At 44.8% G+C, this 20,233-nt stretch overlaps 1 protein-coding gene across 6 annotated transcripts in view; it reads right to left on the reverse strand.

Annotated features, from left to right (window-relative positions):
• The window catches only part of rnf220a (ring finger protein 220a), a 137,398-nt gene that overhangs the window by 86,046 nt on the left and 31,119 nt on the right, over nucleotides 1-20,233 (reverse strand). For 3 of the 6 annotated variants that reach the window (XM_037457321.2, XM_037457320.2, XM_037457323.2), the window contains exon 3: nucleotides 3,020-3,181. The exons of the other annotated variants lie outside the window; for them this stretch is intronic. In XM_037457321.2, coding sequence (XP_037313218.2) covers nucleotides 3,020-3,181 — 162 coding nt within the window. The remainder of the gene's footprint in view (nucleotides 1-3,019; nucleotides 3,182-20,233) is intronic. 6 annotated transcript variants of the gene reach the window in all.

A 20,233-nucleotide genomic window follows, 5' to 3' on the forward strand; every position in this document is an offset into this window, starting at 1 on the left:
AACACACACAGTCAGACAGACAGACTCAAGGCATACACAGTCATATTTGCACACATCCTTTGCTCACATGCATAAAGACACGCACACACATACTCACACACAAACGCACACATTACAAAGGCTTTACTGCTCTTGCTGTGAGACAAATGTAAGTGGGGTGTCAGTGTGGGGTGAACAGACTGAGTGCCGGGTGATGAAGAGTGTTTGTGTGTGTGTGTGTGTGTGTGTGTGTGCGTGCACTTGAACTTGGTACTTATTTGTCGCTGCAGGCCATGCTAACTGCATTGTGGAGCCACACTTGTGCATTACACACACACACACACACACACACACACACACACAGCAGCACATTGCCAGCCTATTCATAATTTGCATTGGGACTCTTCAATATTTCAGCAGACCCTTCTAATTCCATTACTGTGACTCTCAAAAGTGTGCGTGCATTTGTGTGTGTGTGTGTGTGTGTGTGTACGTATGTATTAGCAAGCTTCACTGACTGTATTGGAGAGCACTGGAGAAGGCTGTGTGTCAGACAGTGGGAAAGGAAATCAATCTTGGCAGAGGTAAAGAGAAAAGAGAGTATTAACACAAGAGGTGATAAAAGGCTGGAGGCAAGAGAAGGAGGTAAGAGAAGAAGAAGAAGAAGAAGAAGAAGTGAAGGAGTATTTATTTTTTGGCATCTTCTGAGGATAAGAGAGGGTGGGAACCCCTATTAACTGGTGTGTGTGTGTGTGTGTATGTGTGTGTGTGTGTGTGTGCGTGTGTGTGTGAGTGTGCATGACCATGGCTGGGGAATATCTGTGAAGTCCTCCTAGAAACCAAACAAGAGTCCACAAAGCTTTGCACATGGTGTAAAAAACACACATTTTCAGTGAATTGTGAGAATATTGCTGATATTTAATCAATTGTCGCATGGGGTTGAAGTCGCAAACAAATGCACAGCAATCCCCCCCCCCCCCCCCCCCCCCCCCCCAATCCGCTGGCTTCTTCATAAAATCAGTAAGTATGTGTGCTTCTACGTGACTAACTAGTGTGCGGGTTGGGCACAACACCTGTCAGTCTAGGAGACAGACAGAACATTCAAAACAGAGGAGGGAGGGAGCGGGCTCGGAAAAAGAGGGAAAAAGGAAAAGTCACATTAACGCCTCAACTGTGAGTGTGCGCGTCTGCTGTTTGCGTGTCTGACAACTCACCTCTGTCCACCATTCCCAACCTGCTGTTACATATTTAATACCAAGCCGTGCCTGCATATAGACCCCTCATTATCTAAAGAGGGACGCACACACGCACGCACTATGTTTCACATTTAGGGTCGTAAGAGGAAATGTCACCTTGGTCCCACCAGACGAAAAGCGATCAGTAAAAAAAAAAAAAAAAAACCTGACATGACTACGGCCGCCCTGAGGAATTACAACAGCTCTGTGAATGTGTGTGTGTGTGTGTGTTTGATCAATGATTACATAAACCACCAGAGAAAAGGGAGCATTGTGTGCACATGTTGGATTCCTCTGGAGTGTGTGAAGTGCATTCTGGTGATCTCAGTGACGTACACGACAGGTGAGTATAACCTGTGAATGGCTGTGTGTGTGCTCAGGGTTATTAGCATGAGGGGCCATCTGATTTAGCCATCCAGCAACAGGCCGAGCGATGCTGTGTAACCCCAATGGCCCGGGACGGCTTTAACAGCCTGCCACACAAGTCGAGGCCTTTCCTCATGGTGACTTCATAAAACGCCGGACCCCGACTTCACCCCTAAACCACCCCCATCCCTTCCCCTCATCGCGCTCCCTCCCTCCATCGGATGTCCTCGGGTTGTGTGCGACTACGTGAGAAAGGGAGTAGTTTGACTTACCTGAGGTAAGGAGAAGAAGGGGGGAGGGAACAGGCGGCACATGAAAGATAAGAAGGAGGGGAAGAGAATTAGACTAATTCTGTGGATGACAACAAAACACACACAGACACACTTCATCATAAACACACTACATGGGTTTGGTAAAACTTTACGAAAGGACAGGGTTGGCGTATTCATTTAGTCGTTTCGCCTTCATTTTCTCTGCCAAATGGGTAGGTCATAAATGCTAAATAATATAATATTCACAGAGGAATAGTGTTACAATGCTTTCTGACAAACTATATTTATTCTCACGTACATTTACTTCTGTTCCATTGTATTTCTCTATTTTCATATCATTCTTTCATGAATATTTATCTAAATTCTAATACATTTTTATTCAAATGATTTGCTGTCATAGATGAATGCTTTTATTCCCTTATTCTGACTTTAACACTGCCATTTAAATATGTAAAACATTTGTATTCAGTTTTTAATTTATTTGATTTAATCTTATTTGATTTATATCTATGCACAGTATGCAGTATACAAGCTTTTCCTTCCATTATCCAGTCGGTTAGCTCCATTCTGTGGTTAGTTAGTCTAATGTGGGGAGAGGATCAGACCGCCACAAAGTGAGCTGCCCTTTTTGTTACGACAGGAACACAACACCCTCCCTGCTGATGTGAGTCTAGTGGAGGGGTTGTATCTTCATCAATAGAATAGAAAAAGGAGGGAAGTAAGCTCTGAGGACTAAATTAGTCTTAAAAAGTATTAGTACTACTTCCCTCATGTTGTTGTGTCTCCTATTGTTTTTGTCACATTTGTTCCCAGTTCAAATTGCGCCCAGAAATAGGGAGAAACGTGCTGCAGGGCCGACACACTACATAAATGATACAACTAGATGCTGAGTGAACTGACTTATAACAGCAGTGTGTGAAAAACAGCACTTGCACATGTGCTGGTTTAAAAAAAAACGGAGCCCACCACCGGCTAACGGCTCCTTGAAGACCAATAAAAAAACAAATGCTAGATGGAGCAATACAAAGTCAGAAGGGGAGAGAAGAGGAAGAAAACCCAGCCGTCCACTCATGGAGAGTATGATGGAGCGAGGCGGGATCCAAGGGGTAAAGCAGCAGGGAGAAGACAGTGATGCTCATTAGTAGATAACGGGAGGTGTGAGTGTACCGTCGTGTGTAATGCGCGCTGATGGAAATAACCCAGTGTGCCCACTATGCCGTTTCTGCTCCATGTGGAGGGCGAAGCCTTGTTGTGGTTTGAGCAGCGGAGGCCACCTCCAGCTAACAGCTCCTGGTAGACCTATAAATTTACCTTCATAAACAGGGGAGACTGGGGAGGGGGGGGGGGGGGGGGGGGGGGGGGGAGGAAGGAGGTAGAGGGGGCGTAAAGACAGAGAGGGGAGGGAGAGGGGTGAAAAGAGGTGAGGACAAAAGGCGAGGAGGTAGAGGAAAGGAGGCATGTGGAAATGTGGGAAGCATGCATAAAGGGAGAAGGGGGGGCGAACGCAGGGAGGGAAGGACAGGAGACAGAAGGGGAGAAAGAAAGAGATGTGTCCGCTTCTCTCATGTCCTTTCTTCTCTGTGTCTCTCCTTCCTCTCATATCCTCATTCATTTCTCCTCCTCTCCTCTGTCCTCATTTCATCTTCAGTCGCCTTTCCTCCCATATTTCCTCGCCTTCTTTCCTTCCCTCTCTTTTCCGTTTAGCTGCTCTTGTTATTTCATGTCTCCCCTTTTCTTGTGTCATCCTTTCCTCTCCCACCTTCTGTATTCCTTTACCTTTGCTCTCCCATTTTCTCACGTCATATCCTTCCCTTTCTTTCTTTCTTTCTTTCCTGTTTTATCTTCATTTGATCTGTCCCCGTCTATTGAGATTTTGGCCTCCTTGCTTCCTAATTTGTCTCACCTGCTTTCTATGTCCTACTTTCATTTCATATGTTTTTTCCTTCTTTTGTTCTCCCTTTGCTTTTCTATTCTCTCTCATTTCCCATATTCTCTTTATTTCCCTCTATTTTTTAGTTTATTTCAGAGTATATTTTATTGAAATACAATAATCATTTGTGCTTGCATTTCATTCACTTCATTCCCCCCCTCATGGTCCCATGGATAGATGGAAACCTTTCAAACACAAGCAGGTGAAAGCGTTCGTGACTCGGCTGGTTTGATCATTAGCAGCGGCTCTACGACTCATTGGAGTGACAGGCCTCAGAGGGGGAACCCGCGTCAACCCTGCTCGACCTTACTCGAGAGGCTTCTTCTTCTCGACCAATCACTTCCCCAGATGGTGCCGGGTCGCGCAGGAAGTAGGAAGTGAGAGGCAGACCAATGAAAAAGCAGGCCTGGCCTTTTACCACTGACCCGTGACACCTTTCTCCCACAAAAACAGACCGGACCTCTCCATGTGTCTGTCTCTCTGTCCTTGTGTGTGTGTGTGTGTGTGTGTGTGTGTGTGTGTGTGTGTGTGTGTGTGTGTGTGTGTGTGCGTGTGTGTGTGGGTGCATTTGGAAAGAAGAGTAGACTGGTGTCCAGCTCCCCATCCCCGACTGACAAAGAGACCACGGCCGCCATTGTTTAGTGGTGGCACACACACACGCAGACACACTAATGAAGTGATATGAAATTTAGATCAATGCAGATAGTCATACTCTGGGACTCAGATTGGATTATTATTTCTATATTGAGTGCTGAAATGCAAAAGTCGAGTCCTTAACAAAAATGTGAACAGGACGCAAACTCAGTATAGAACATTGTAAAACCCTCCTCTTAAAAATATTACTCAGGATATTTCTGGGGATTACACATCTCTGAGACTTCAAATCAGTTTCAATGACGCTCCCTCGGGTAAAATTCTATTTGAGCAGTACTATATATAGCTCTGGGGCTAGTTTGACGTGGGGTTAATATAGAATTTCTTGAGAGGTGTAATTGGAGCTGATTATTAACAAATGACTGCAGGACCCTACCAAGAAGGGAGAGATTGGAAATAGGCCAAACGTGAAGGATAATTCCAGCAGAAATGCTGAGATTAACGGGCGGCGTAATTTGTTCAGCAATGAGGGTTGTACAGATTAAAAAAAAAAAAAAATTAGGTGTATACTCCTGAGTTGCTTGAATACAATCAATAACTTGAAGGGCCTCCCATGAAAGTCTCTGATGTCTTGTCAGTCATTAAACCAAGCACAACAAGGAATTGATACAGAGATGTTTTTTTTACATCTCATAATTTATTTAGCTATAAAGACGAGTTGCCTGGAAGAAAGCTGTTGGGCTGCTTTACCTGTTTGTCCTAACCATTTAAAGTAACCTTTTTGATAGCTGCATGTTGATGATAAAAAGTTATCATTTTGTCAATTATTGCAATCCCAATTCTACATTTGAAATTTCACAGGTTTGATATAAATTGAGAAAAGGCTGTGTACTAAAAATGTAAAATGTCAAGGTCTCTTTCATCTGCCCCACTTGAGTTCTTAAAGCTTCATTCTCCTCATTGAGCTTTTTGGTCTCCTCCATACTTTTTGTCCCTAAGCTGCTCAGAGTGGAGCTCATGGCCGTGAGACGTGGCCCTAAGTGTCAGATCATCACAGGCCTGAGTGGTGTGTTTGTGGTGTTTTCCTCTCAGGGGCACCAGCCAGCACTGAAACTGGAGGTACTGGACTGTGGTCCAGAGAAAGTGCTCTCTGGACAGGACTGTTTAGCGGCCTCACCAGCTTGCTGTGGGCAATCTGAAGATGTGGGAACTTGCTGAGCGCTTTGTGGGGGGTCTCTTCCCCGTGGTAGGCAATTTTTGTTGAAGTGGGTGTCCTATTGAGTCTCCAGCTCTACGGACTGAGAAGTCAAGTTGTTCACAGGCAGAATGGAAACGTTGTTACTCCATGGATAGGAGATACTTAAGTCCTTCGCAGGCACAATATAGTTTTTCTTCACTTTGTTCTGGCCTTTTGTTCTTAAAGTGTGTGTTTCTTCAAAATGAAACGCATGAACTTTCTGTTTTCTCCGTCAATCTGTGCCTTTGTCTGACAGGTGTCATTTTGTAAGCCTTTGTAAGGTGTGTCTGCGTGCTTTAGTGGTCATACAGTAACACTGTATTTGATGCTCAGTAACTATCCAAAATAATGTGAGTGAATATAACATAATTCTAAATTAATGATTAATTACTGTAAACTGTGTTCCTGTTTTACTTTTACTTTTTGAACATCTTTTATACAACTTCTACAACAACGTTAAGTTTGTCCATATTGGTATGTGTGTGTGTTGTGTGTGTGTTGTGTGCGCGTCCTGCAAAAACAGCTGGAAACTTCAGAGAGAAGTGAGCCTCCAGCTAAGGCCGTCATCTACTATTAGTTTTACTGTTAAGACCATTAGACCCCATTCCTCTCTCTCTCTCTCTCTCTCTCTCTCTCTCACACACACACACACACACACGCACGGTAGAGTAACTGGGCCTAAACTTCTAATATTACCACGACTTATCTCACCGCCATTGGCTTTCAATGCACTACTTTCTTATTGTCTTTGAGGGGTGGAAAATTTAAATTGGGTTTATTTAACCCTCGCCAAACTTGACATTTCGGACCTGAATATCCTAATCAAGCCAAAATGTCCCTTTAGTTTTGAACCTAAATATTTATTTCACTAATGGCCATCTCAGATACATATTTAGTACAATTTTAAGGATGTAAAATTACAACATGGTGACATTTGACGGCTCGCTGATCAAAAAGAGGCTTTTAAACGCCACATATCCATGTGTGCTCTGAAGGATTTTACAGCCCTGGGGACTCTTTTTCTTTTCTCATCTCCTACTCTCCTTGACTTTAAAATAAAAAAATATTTTTTCTCTTTTATTCTTTGTACCATTCTGGAATTTCCCCTCCTTTCGTCCATCTCTTTCCTGGACCCAGAATACTTTGAGCCTCTTCCCTGCTGCCTTTGAACCAAGATCAGAGGGAAACGTTTTTGGCTTTAGCACAAACACACCTACACACACACACACACACACACACACACACACACACACACACACACACAGACGCACACAGAGCGCTGTAGCTCAGCCAGGTGAAAGAGATGGTCTGCTGTTTGGATTGCAAACCTCTCTCTCTCTGGCTCTCTCTTTGTGACTATCTGCTTCCCTGCTGAGTCTCGCTAATGCACAAAGAAACACTCGGACACTTTGCTCTGATGACTTCATTTTGCAAAGAAAGGAAATCCCACTATAATAAAGAAAAAGAAGGAACGCATATAAATAGAGACTAAATGTGATTTTAGTCACTTTGTCAGGGTGGGAATCTTTTCGTTTATGGCCAAATTAAAAGTAGATCCTAGACCAAATTATTCAGGTTTAACTGTTGTATTATCTTATTATTATCATCTATGTATTAGATAGCAGATCATTTTCCATTACTCCACATTGTATTTGCTATTAGAGTCTTTTTGTTGTGGAAAACTCCTTGCATCCTTTACTGCAGCTAAAGCCTAAGAGGTTATCTTACCAATAGAAATGTAAAAGTGTGAAATAGGTAAAGGGCGGATGGGGAGATGGACGGATGAGCAGTTAAAATCACAATAAAGAGCACCTGCTACGTGGTATTTTTTACAGCAACACTGGCACTAGTGTGTGAATGTGTTTCTGTGTCTGGGTTTGTGTGTGTGTGTGTGTGTGTGTGTGTGTGTGTGTGTGTGTGTGTGTGTGTGTGTGTGTGTTTAAGCAGCATTAAAAAGAAAGACCAAGAACAGGTGGGAGGGGAGCCAGCTTAACTGCTACCTGTCAGCAGCCAACTCAACTGTGTTTATACAATATTCATATCTGACTCTCACACACACAAAGAAAGAGAGAGACACAGAAACAGGCGGCGGGTGCAAACAAGCGGTTCAACAACCTAGCCGCAATTTTGTGTAAATTTCGTCTTAAAGGAATACATGCGTGCCCGCAGTCAGAGATGTGTATATTGTGCAGCTATCGTATAGTTGCTGTCAAAGCCACCGCCAATTATGACCATTAGGAGTCCCATCATGTCACTAGCTGTCCATGTGCTGCACCTCCCTCCACCTCCACCCACCCAAGAGCCCAGACCCTATAATCTAACCTCACTTTGCTCTCATCACACGCGCACACACACACACACACACACACACACACACATATACACCCGGCAACAGATTGTTACATGTGCTGCTTTATCTCCTTCCTTCCCATGTGATTTCTTTGGTCTTTTTTTCTAGACGGAGGCAAATGGATGTAGCACGAAGGTAGAAAGAAAGTTTCTTCCCGTCTCAAAGAAACAGCGAGGCACGCGCTGTAGTAATGGAACACCTTGCTTCCATGTCTCTCTGGTTTTTATTTCACATAAAAAGATTATTGAGGTGGACTAATGCAGACACACAAAGGCACCCCGTCTCCCTCTTCAGCGACGTTTGAATCATGTGCAACGGATGGAGAAAAAAAACTGAAATGGCCGTAAAAGTAGGAAGAGCGGAGGCTCTCTGGGAGTTTAGTACGTCGGGACCCGTCATTGAGGGAGATATACACATTTCCTGTCGGGCCAGGACCTGTGGTCAGACAGAGTCAGACTGTGTGCTTGCGTGTGCTCTACAGGAAGCCATTAGCCTGGTAGCCAGGGGCTGGACAGTTAAACCACCTGTTTCAGTTAACAGGTAGCTCTTAGTTTACGAGTCGGGTTCCTATGGAGAGACACAGCGTGTGTCAGCCGGTTCTCCACAGTTGCTAAGTTACCGTGGTGGTATTTACAGCATGTAAAAGTCTATCGGTTGCAAAATGAATGTTTTAAACATTGAAAACAAACAGACCATTTAAAATATGATCTTCAATCAGTCATTACTGAGTTCTAAAAGAGAAATTGTCTCCATGAAAAGCTGACCCACACGATCAGTTAAGCGGAGAACTTGATCACGACCCTCGAGTCTGAGATTTTAATTGGGTGAGGCCAAAACCCATAAAAAAAAGAATTTGACATTTGTGTACACAGCTCTAGTTACTTTATGTTACCGTACGCTTTCTATGACGCACTTGAACAAGAAATAAAAAGATTTACGTCCAATATAAAGGCCTCATATTGCTTTGACTGCAGTTTACCTCAACGTAGTTAAAGAAAAAAACGGACAGGGTTGAGGAAGTATCATGTTTAAGTGTCACAGCAAGTGTTAATAGCTCCAATACACACACACACAAACACAGGTGCAGCCCCCTGTAGTCTCCCAATGTGTGTCATTAGGCCTATCAGGCCACTCTAGAAGGATTAGAGGACCGTTAGAAGGACAAAGCTTCAAACGCACACACAGACACACACACACACACACGCACAGCAGACACACGGTGACAGCTCACCACTGGGTTGTCTCCACGCTGCTTGACACCAAATCCCCGCTCATACGTGTGTGTGTGTGTGAGGGAGAGTGAGGACGTGCCAGTATCTGGTGTATCATGCTGTGAGCACTGAGCAAAGATATCAGTGTACCGCTGAGCCCCTCACAGAGCTAATCCATCACACACTCTCTGACACACACACACACACATATATGCAGCACTACACTAAACATGAAACTGGTTACACTCTCTCTTTACATTGTTTTGTTGTGAGAAGTCCCACAGTTTGCCACACTACGTGCCAACCGCACGACCGAATGCATTAGTAGCTCTCTGAGGTTGCTCCCCCATATGTTCACAAATTAAAAGGTGAGAGGGGACTGAAAGAGAAAGGACGAGAGGGGACAAAGGAAGCTCTCCTAACGTCCCATTGATGCTGCGTGTTTGAATACAAACGATACCAGATGGTTCTTTAAACACGGCGGAGTGGAGTCACCCAGCCGACATATGCACTGACAGTCCGTCTGCCTTCATGTCTGTCTCCACTGTCGCCAGTGGGGCTTCAACTACCACTTTTGGGAGGGGGGGGCAGGGAGTGGAGGGGGGCTGCGAGAGGAAGAGAAGGATGGATGCATGATAAGGGAGGGGAAAGGCTGGAAGTACGGCGTGGAGGTGATGGAGGAAGGGTGCAAATGAGGCAGCAGTGAATCAGTCAGTCAATGGTTTGGAGAATAAGCCAACACAAAAGGAGTTGATGTGTGTGGCTCTTTTCACGGCTGGTGTTTTTGTGTGTGTGCGTTAGTAGTGTGTATGTGTGTGTTGGCGGAGTGGCGGGGGGCATTTTAAAGGGGTAGCTTGGGGTCGGGGGGGGGAGGGAGTAGGGGGTTGGACAAAGGGGGTTGAGGGTTGGGTGCATTAAGCTCCCTTAAAGCAAGCTGAGCGTAGTCATCGAGCCAAGGGGCTGGTCATTTTGCTGTTTTCACTGAGGGCTGATGGTGGGGGTGGGGGGGGGGCACAGGGGAAGGGGTTTGCTAGGGTGTTCTCTCTGTGGTGACAATTTCCACCACTTCTTTGCTGCAACCATTCTTGAGCTTCTCCAGAAGGCTTTTCTTCAGAGTTAATACAGCCTGCAGTGGAGAATGGGACGGGGAGGCTCGCTGGAAGGGAAAAACAGAAAACCCCTCACACCCCAAAGGCCTTTTATTACCATCAAGAACTGTTGGAGCACTTCAACTGTGGGGAAGTTAAGAATAAAAGACACACCGGGCTTAATGCATTTTGTTCTTTTCTTTTCCTTCACATTTAATATACAGTATGAGAGGAAAGAGAGGATGGATGTGATCCAGCAAAGTGAACCTTGTTAGTGCAGTTTGTTGCATTCCACTGCAAGGCCACATCCGTAGAGCACATACTGGTGTCTAACACCTAGACATTTTCTCTTCATGCAAACTGTCCATTCCAGAGGAGATCAACGCTGCCGCTAATTGTAATTGTAAAAAAACGGTTTTAAGTTATATGTTATATATATATATATATATATATGTATATATATGTAAACTGGTAATCAACTTTTACTTTCAAACAACTTATTCGCCTTCTGAATGTCCCGGAATGTCTGCGTGCCTGCGGAGCGCTGGTAGGATGAGAGGAGGGTAACAATGGAACGGGACGCAGCAACAGCGAGGGAAGGAGAGAAGGGGAGATGAGGAAGGGATGAAAGCTGTCTCCACTTTAAAGTGGATTAGGCCCGCACGGCGCTGAAACAATAGGAGGTGAAAAAAATCTAATTAGGCCTCCCGAAACATCAAACGAGGGAGGCCGGGAATAGCTAAGCTTCCTCTGTTGCTAATCTGTTGACTCAATGTGAACGATACACGATGCTTTTCACCGCTGAAGACAAGCTGTTCCGCTTCATACCGCCTCTTTTTTTGGGTCCTTTTTGCCTTCGTCTGCTTCTGAGTCTTCAAAGGCCCCAATGCACAGGTACGGCACGCCAGCAAGGACATCCGCAGTAAAACGTGATGTGGTCGCTGCTCTATCCCTTCCTGTGTGGTCTTGTCCTGTCCTTATTTCATGTCACACTGCGGCTCGGGTCTTTTGCCTATTTGGTGCTTCCTCCCCCGTGTGTTCCTGTCCTCCGCTTCCCCTCTGTCATTGTATGCTGTGAACATCGTATGTAGTCCGTACGCTCTACCCTGTTGTCTTGTTTCTTCACATCTCCTCTTCCAACAGTAGCCTGCCCCCCTCGCCACCACCTCCCTCTTCCCCGCTGTTCCTTTGACTTCACAAGGATGAAAAACTTGCATACCAACGTTCATAGATTTTTAAGAAAAAGCGAAAAGATGTGCAAACAGATGGGAGTTCTGTAGCCCGTAACTTATCTCGGGCTGGCTGCCCCTCAGGGGGACAGGAGAAGCAACGCGCCATGTAGAACCCGAAAACGGAAGAAAAATAATGATGTCCTAACTTTGAAATCTGTACCCCTAGTCTGCCTTTTATTTTTTATCCTACGTGTGCTGTTTGCTTCCTCTATGCCAGTCTGTATTTTCCTCTCTCTCTCTCTCTCTCTCTCTCTCTCTCTCTCTCTCTACTTTGATTCTCAACCCAACAACACACCTGAAATGAGTAACACAAGTACAACTATCCTGCTTTGTCTACAGGCGGCTGTATGTCCACCCCGCGCTGCACGCTCGCCGTCTCCAACTGGATGTCTACGGCACTGGAGTTTTATCACAAAATGACTTTCTCTCTCCCCTCCACCCCTCCACAGTTCCCAGTAAAAGAAGAAGAAGAATGCCCCAGCAGCGATGCATGTTCCATTGTTCACGCTCTGCCTCCAATTTGCTCTCCACATTCTGCGGCCTCGGCCGAGACGTTACGCCGGCTTAAGGGACAAATCGCACACACAAAAAGGGAGAGAAAGACGGCAGAGGGGAAGGGGGGGTGTCAAGGAAACGATATGGGGAGAGAAGAGGAGAGAGGGGAGGGGAGGGGGGGGGGGGGTAGAGGGAGAAAAGGGCTAACCCTCTTCACAGCAATGCAATTATGGTCTGCATTTGAAGCTGGCTGGGTTTTGTGGCGGCCTCTCTCTCTGTGTGTCACTCTCTGTACTTTAGCGCCGGAGCTAATAGCCATGGCTGCGGCAATTTCTACGGTACATGACATTAACACGCCGGCGTGTCACCGACAAAGGGAGGCATTCAAAGGGACTTAGAAAAGAGCGTCCGGGTTTCGCCTGGTTAAGTGGGCCTCAACCTGCCAAGGCAGCGAAACGGACGGACGGCTCGCGTGTTTATTACTGGAGCCGCCGAGGGAAGGGGGGGGCAGGGGGGGGCGAAGGAAGACGCGCCACCGTGCTCCTCGTCCCCCGTTCAGCTCGTCTACAAGCGGCTCCCTGCAACACCGCGAAAAAAGTAGGAAGCCGCCACATGAGTGAATGGGACCTCAACCCCCACGGCCCAAGAAGAATGTAGACATTTTAAAATGGCGCTACAAAACAACGCTTTGGGGGGGGGGGGGGGATAGCTTGCCAGCTTGATGATCGTGTTTCATTCTTACATACGTGCAAAATTCGACACACAACCTGGACCACCAACGAGGACAGCTGCCGGCGGTCACATGTGTCACTCGAGTGTCTACTGTATGTGTTTGAGAAACAGGTGGTCGATTTCACAATTTGACACACAGTAGCAATGATTTTTCTTTTTCCTGATTGGAGTGGGCATGTGTTTGCCTCCATGCCCGATTCTCCACGGGGGCCCTCGAAATGAAAATACAATGAGAAGATTGTGCCACCACTGGATAACCCCCCCCCCCCCCCGCTACACGCATACATGTAAACATAATGTACATATGACGGGAGAGGAGACACATTGCCTGAGCTGAAGGGAAAGCATATTATTAAATTATGGGTATGGAACTCAACAGTTGGGCACTTTATATGGCATCCAGATTTACGACAGGATTACGATGCTTGGGTCCATATTTGCATCGGCAATGGTCTCCATCTCTGGAACGCGAACGGGTTAGGTTAGAGCCGGGTTGGGACATGAGCAGAAGGCCGAGTCGGGCAGTGGCCGTGGGTTCGACACAAAAGGCGTTTCCAAAGGAGAAAGTTGGGAGGCACAAAGGGAGAAAGAGAACGAAAGAGCAAAACGGCTGCCGAGGCGCAGCAGAGGAGGAGGAGGAGGAGGAGGAGGAGGCTAAAAGCAATGGTAAACTCCCACATTCATGCACACATACACAACAAGGGAACCCCCACCCATCACCCGCTACAATTCAAAAGACCATCTGTGGCTTGAAATGGATGAGCGTTGTGTGCGTTTCAAAAACATTTCTGTTTTAATTCTTGTGCCTCCGGAGCAGGGCGGAGCGGAGAGAGGAGGAGAGCGAGGGAGGAGGAGGAGAGGGAGGGAGGGAGGCGTGAAAAGGCCCTGCTTCTGCGTCCTATCACTCTCCTTAAAGAAGAGGGGAAGACCGTAAACAAATGAATGAGATACAGGGAGGGTGTGTGTGTGGGTGAGGGCCCCTATAACATCAGGGCCAACTACACAAACCAAATTACACGGGGCGAGCTGGACGGACACAGCTATTTTGTTAACAAAACCACTCTGAAATCTGGCATTAGAGTGACTAACCGGGACGGACGTTAAGGACCCGTTTAGGAAATCCACCATGTCCCCACCATGTCAATGCCTTCAATGGCAAATTAACCTAAAATCATTTCAGACAGAGCTTGGCCACAAATTGTCCATATTGACGTCAATTAATTGAAGATTTACAGACTTCATAGGATTTATCCCACGTCTGAATGACATTTTGTTTGCTTTAAATTTGCTGATAGTTTTCTAACAGTTGCTCCTGGTAGTTATACGAGTTTTTTTTGGAAATATTGCAATAGTTTGTTGATCATTTGTAATCGGGGATGGATTTTTAATTAGTTCAATAGCTATATGATGAAATATATACAGCATTCTTTTTGCTTTCTACTTACGTAAATGCACAGTGATGAACACATTGTGGGCTTTTACAAAATGCAAAAACTGATTTAACAGAAATGATAGATCGCCGTCAAACTGATTCAACACTTGTTTTTGTCTTTGCCTCCGGCCGAGTCCCCACCCCCAAAGCCCCGCAGCCCCTATCCCTGTTTTTGTCTCCCTCTCTCCAGATTGAGTGCCTCCAATTCATTTCCAGCACCCACCACCTCCCCTCCAAACCCCTCCATGTCAATTAATTAAGTGCACGCTTTTCTTTAGCCGCGCACGGCAATTAGCATGAAATAAATATGCATTAGTCGAATTATCTCTTCTTGTCGTTTACCCCCCCACCCCCTCCCTGAACCCCTGTTCCGATGTTAGCAGTAATTTGCATCATGAGTATCTTTAAATGCGTGTTAATTAGGCCCAGGTATTAGGGTCCTGCCTCGATGCTGGACCTGAGGAACGTGTTCAAGTGCTTTTACAGCGAATGGGAACCTGACATATTTTAATTAAAGGGTCGAGATGACTTGGAGGGGAGCATCTTTATATATAATAGATGTATATATATATATATATTTAAAAATCATTCCTTTTATTTATCATCACTATTATATTTAGGCGGAACAGTCGACGTGGCAGTAAAATTGTTAAATTGTGTCATTTCAAAACAATACTCAATACTAAGGATATTGGGCCTTTTCGGTCATACATTTAAAAGCAGTATAATGCTATCAGCCCACTTGCAAAACTAAAAAATGTCATCCCTTCCAATAACACGATGCCAATGGCCTTCTCCAAACTTCCTGCAAGATAATCAAATAATGGGCCCAGAAGTCGATTTTCTCTAATAGGCGTAGGGGCAATTCAAACGATAGACTTCATAGCATTACATCACTCACAGAGCACTCTGACAAGCCATTTACTGACAATGAATTACCTCACTGCCCATAAAAACTAAACTAATGTGAAATATCACATATTTTAATCAACTTGGTGGAAGGGCGGGGCAAAAAAAAAGAAAAGTATTGCTCCTATCAAATATTTGGACCGAGGCCGGACGTTTCGGTGGCAGGCCTTAATTAAATTAACGTGGGAACATATTTGATTTGTGCCCATTAAAAAACTCTGAGCTTTATATCGCAATCCCTAAAAAGTATCAGGAGAGGTTAACGACTTGTAGAGGAGGACCGTGTGGGTTTTTAAATTACGCTTGGACTGTGTTTTATAGTCCAAAACTAAATGCGAGAGAGTGATTTTTCAACAGGTTCTGCAGGCGCGCCTCAGCGTTAAATCAAAGGGATCATCGAAAGGACACGGGGCTTCATTTAGTGTTTCTGTAAAGCGTCAGCAGACGACCTTATACTTTCTCCCTAACACCTAGACATGCAGTACAAGCTGCAGTGGGGAACTTACTCTTTAAGAAATCAATTATCTCCAGAAGAAACTAATAACATCTTAGGAAGATACCACAGATATGAGCTGCTGTGAGAGTACTATAACGATGCTGTGTCATAATTCACTATGGTGAACGATATCACAGTATAATCATTGGATGCATGAAAATGACAGATTGGTTATGTGATTACAATTATTGTCTTCATTTATTATTCCATAAATTAACAAAATAATAATTAGACTATACTCAAATAGTAATGCTCATTTAAAACAGGTATTTTAATATATTGTTCCCTTAAAAAAAATATTGTTCAGTAACTGTAGTTTATAAATGTTATTGAACTAGATTATATGAAGGATGCACTGAAAGTGACTCACATATTAATTGAATATCTATTTAAATTAATTTATATGTATTTTTTACTATGAACAAAAACACAGCTGACTAATTTTGACCAATCTCCGGACAACTTAGAAATGTTTACACTTGAGTTTAATTCCTTTGGCTTTTGAATATCTTAAATTGTGCACAATTTATCATTTAAATGACATATATTACCTCATTACATTTTTATCTATTTATTCATTTGTCACATTCGTTCTAAAAAAAATGAGGAAAACAATGTTGAAGTTAAGCCTGTTGTAGCCTCACACATGAAATAATGAGCCGAGTCACTTCCACACGCTGAGGCAAACAGCTTATTCAGTATGCTGTCAGATCCGTAGCATCAGGACTGAGAACTGTCCCTCTGTGCACCCTTTGATTTGTGGATGTTTGGGACTATTTTATTTTGCTTACGGATACAGCTGGTGAGCATTTACAGCTCAATCACCATGAATGCAGGGCTGACTACAATGGAGCTCTGCGGCACTGCAGGAAAACCTTTAACACCTTACACTCTTTACTAATTTGGTGTCCTTTTGAGGAATCACTTACTGTCAATGTTCCCTTTTGGATGGATCAATGACGAATAAATCAAATACGGAAGCAGCCATGCTTCCTCTGCTCTTATACTTTAGTTATCATATGAGAACATTGCAACGCAACCTGTCGTGAGAATAACAAAAGCATACACGGATCTGCTGTCCTCAAGGACAATCCATGAAGGAAAAGAGCTGTAAATTTAGTTCTGACCCAAATTCATCACAGGCCTTCTATTAGACTCGTCGACAGAGTGCGAGCTTGATGAAGTCAAATAAGCAGCGAGGGTTTTTCTTCCTGATGGAGCTGGTTTGCTGAGCACTAAATTCTCTCACATAACAAAGGCCCAGTGGCTCAGTGTGTGTGTGTCTGTGAGGCCTCTTGTTCCTTGACCCCCACAGCCCCTCAGTCCAAGCCGACCTCCTCAGACACAAGGTGACAGGACCTCCCACCCTCTCTCTCCCCCCCCCCCCCCCCCTCCCTCTATCAATTATCATTTGTCCAGATTGAGCATGCATCATCTGCCTCAACTTTAGGGGGACGCACTCACTCAAAATGCTAATTCTCAGTCCACCATTTTTCTTGATGAGGTACTTGTCACTTGGTTTGTGTGCGGCAGAGTGTGTGTGTGTGTGTGTGTGTGTGTTGAGAAAGCAGGGGTCCGTCCTGGCTTTTCAGAGAGAGAAAAGCTTGTCAGCATTATCAGCTTTGCCTCTCGAAATCGGAGGTCATTAGGTAGCTCGTGCTCAGGGAATTCAACCCCTGACACTGCAGGAGTGGCATCTTGCTGCCAAAGCTTAAAAAGGCAATAGATAAAATATCTTTTGCACAAATAAAGTGATTTTCTTTGCAACACTCATATTGCTTTATTTAATAGTTTGCAATCGACCAAAATCATGGCATTTCTAAAGAAGTCAAATTGTGGGACCAAAATGAAAGTATTTCAGAAGAAGAGGGGAAGATAAATAGGAGAGAGGAAACTGGGAGGATTTGGGAGGACAGAGCAGAGGGGATGGGTCACTGTGTGTGTGTGTGTGTGTGAAAGGCTGAATGAGGCGTGCCTGGTGGAAGCTGAATACCACCACCCAGTAGGCCGTGAAATCAGAAACCCTCGCCAACAAGACAGCCACCCGCACACCAGCCGTCGCTCACTTTGTATCTGTATGTGTGTGTGTGTGTGTGGCTGGGCTCCTTTTGGAAAAGAGCAGTCATGCAAGCTACAGCCACTGCTTCTCCTTCTCCTCCTCCTGCTATCTGCTGACTCTCCCCGTCCTCCGCAGCACTTTATGGCCGTCTTTATGTGCATTACGGCTCTGTCCCGTCTCAGCTCTTCTCCGCCGCAACAAGAGGAAACAGGTCGGCCTCAAGGTGTCCTCAAGGTAGCCTCAAGATGTCCTCAATGTGGCCTCAAGGGTTAAGAGGAGAAAAAAGGAAGAGCAATGCTACGCAAAGACAGAAGGTCTGTGTGGTGAAAATAAAATCCTTTTCTCATCCTGTAAAATGAGCCTGGATGTAAAGCCCCCCCGCCCCATTGGGAAAAATCCTCCCCCTTGACTCCCCCCTTTCTTTACAAACTACCCTCTTTACCGGGTGTCTCGGTCAGCGGGCCCTGATTACCATGCTGCTGGTGACTTTCCACCTCTTGTCTCACTCTCACTCTTTCTAAAGGGTACTAAATAAAATTCTGAGTCTGGTCCTTGTGTGTGTGTGAGAGAGAGAGAGAGAGAGAGAGAGAGAGATAGAGAGATAGAGAGAGAGAGAGAGAGAGAGAGAAAAGATTGTTTCTTTCCTCTGTTTTGTTTCTCCAGCCGGTTCTCTAAAGGGTACTTAATAAAATCCAAGTCCCAGCAAGGCCCCGTCACAAAAGCATGGCAAGTCTCTCGCACACACAAACACAACTACTGCGCACACAGACACACACACACAGACACACACACACATACAGGGCCCTTAATTTCCATTAGAGAGGAGGAACGCACAGCTTTCACAAACTAGCGTCTGGGCCTGCAGTTCATTCTCACTCCAATTTGCCAAAGTATAGAGTATGGCCACAGAGAGAGAGAGAGAGAGAGAGGGAGAGAGAGGGGTGTGATACGTGGGATTAGAACTAAAACTGTGCAGACAAAGAAGCCTAAACAGGGAAGTCACCTCTTCTCGAGCATACCAACTTTGATAGACAGTTGTATAAATGTTTAAATTCCAAATGTGATCTGACATAATTAAAAATCTACACAAAAGATATGTTAAGATAAATAACTATCTATTGCTTTGTATTAACTTATATTGTCTTGTTTTAACTTCTATTGCCTCTTTCTGAGCTTCCATATCCCAATTCAAGTATGTTGGATGTGAATTTGAGTTTCAAACTACTTGCAATGTCACAAATCAGATAAACAGATAAAACCAACACAGCCATAGTGTCACACTCATTGTCAACCATTCTGCACGATGAAGCTCAAACATTAATGCACCGATACGAGGAACACTTTATTTCTTTGGACACATTTAATACGGTACGTAGTTCAAATGCCTGCTGAGAATGAGTGCATGTGAGAATTATATTAATTCATATTTATTTCATATGTACGTAAATAAACTTAAATCTTCAGGCCAGTCCACGAAATATTGTCTAACATGAAAAGGGCCCATGTGGCAAAAAAAGGTTGCGGACCTTTGATCTAGAGGGTCATTGTGAACTATTCTAACAAACACACAGGGTTGAAATGGCTGCTCTCATCACACACGCAGGGAGAAGAATATATTTTTGTCCTAGCACTTGTCGGGTATGTTTCCCCGGATCGTGCAGAAAGAAGGGAAGTCTTTATTCTGTTGTTCTCTCATCCTGCTGGAAGACTAATGGCTTTAGTATTAATGAAAGTCTTTCTTTTCCCCACAATGAGAAATTAATTCAAATATTGAGAGGGAGGAGGAAGATATTAAAAGTTTAACTGGGGCTAAGGAATTAATTACGTCTCAGAAAAGTATTTGACAGAGAGGAACTTGTAAGCTGTCCAGGCGGGTGCAACACAAACAGGGAGGGAGGGAGGCAGGAGGAATGGAACGGGGGAGAGAAACACTGGAAAGGGGAAGTAGAAGGGTGTGAGAGAGGAAGGGAAATACTGCAACATCGGAGGAGGAGAAGAAAAAAAGAGAGGAAAATAAGAGGATTAAAGGAAATGGGAGATGCATGATGAATTGAATCAGGTGGGAAGACGAAGGAAGAAACTCTCATAGCATCACCCCCCCCCCCTCCCCCCTCCCTCACCCACTCAGTCTCCCCTCACTGTTAAATTATTCAGGGACACTTCTGCCGCATGCTTGATTAAGTTTTCATTTCTGCAAATTACCATTTCGGAAACGCACCGCGCTACTGAATCACATAACCACTACAAGCTACGGGGCTGTTTACCTGCTGTTACACGCAGAGAGAGGGAGAGAGGGGGGGGCGGGGGGGCAGAAGAGAAACAAAGTCGGCATAAATGATTGCATTATACCTTAATCATATCTTCGCATTGTTTTGATCATTACACATTGTAAACCGCTTCGTCAACAGCAGTAATTCCTCCACAGCGAAGCGGCTTTCCGTGCAAATTACAAGCTGAGAGAGGGAGACGCAGGCAAAAGAGATGGATAGACATAAAGGGAGCGCGGAGCTGCTGTTCTAATCTACTGTACGGGCACGCTGATGTACTCTGATTGCACAAACAGTCAATAGGTCCCATTAAGAAGAACAATGAGAGGGAGGCTGAAGCTTTGGCTCC

The sequence above is a fragment of the Pungitius pungitius genome, chromosome 15, assembly GCF_949316345.1.
Source record: "Pungitius pungitius chromosome 15, fPunPun2.1, whole genome shotgun sequence".
Taxonomy (NCBI): domain Eukaryota; kingdom Metazoa; phylum Chordata; class Actinopteri; order Perciformes; family Gasterosteidae; genus Pungitius; species Pungitius pungitius.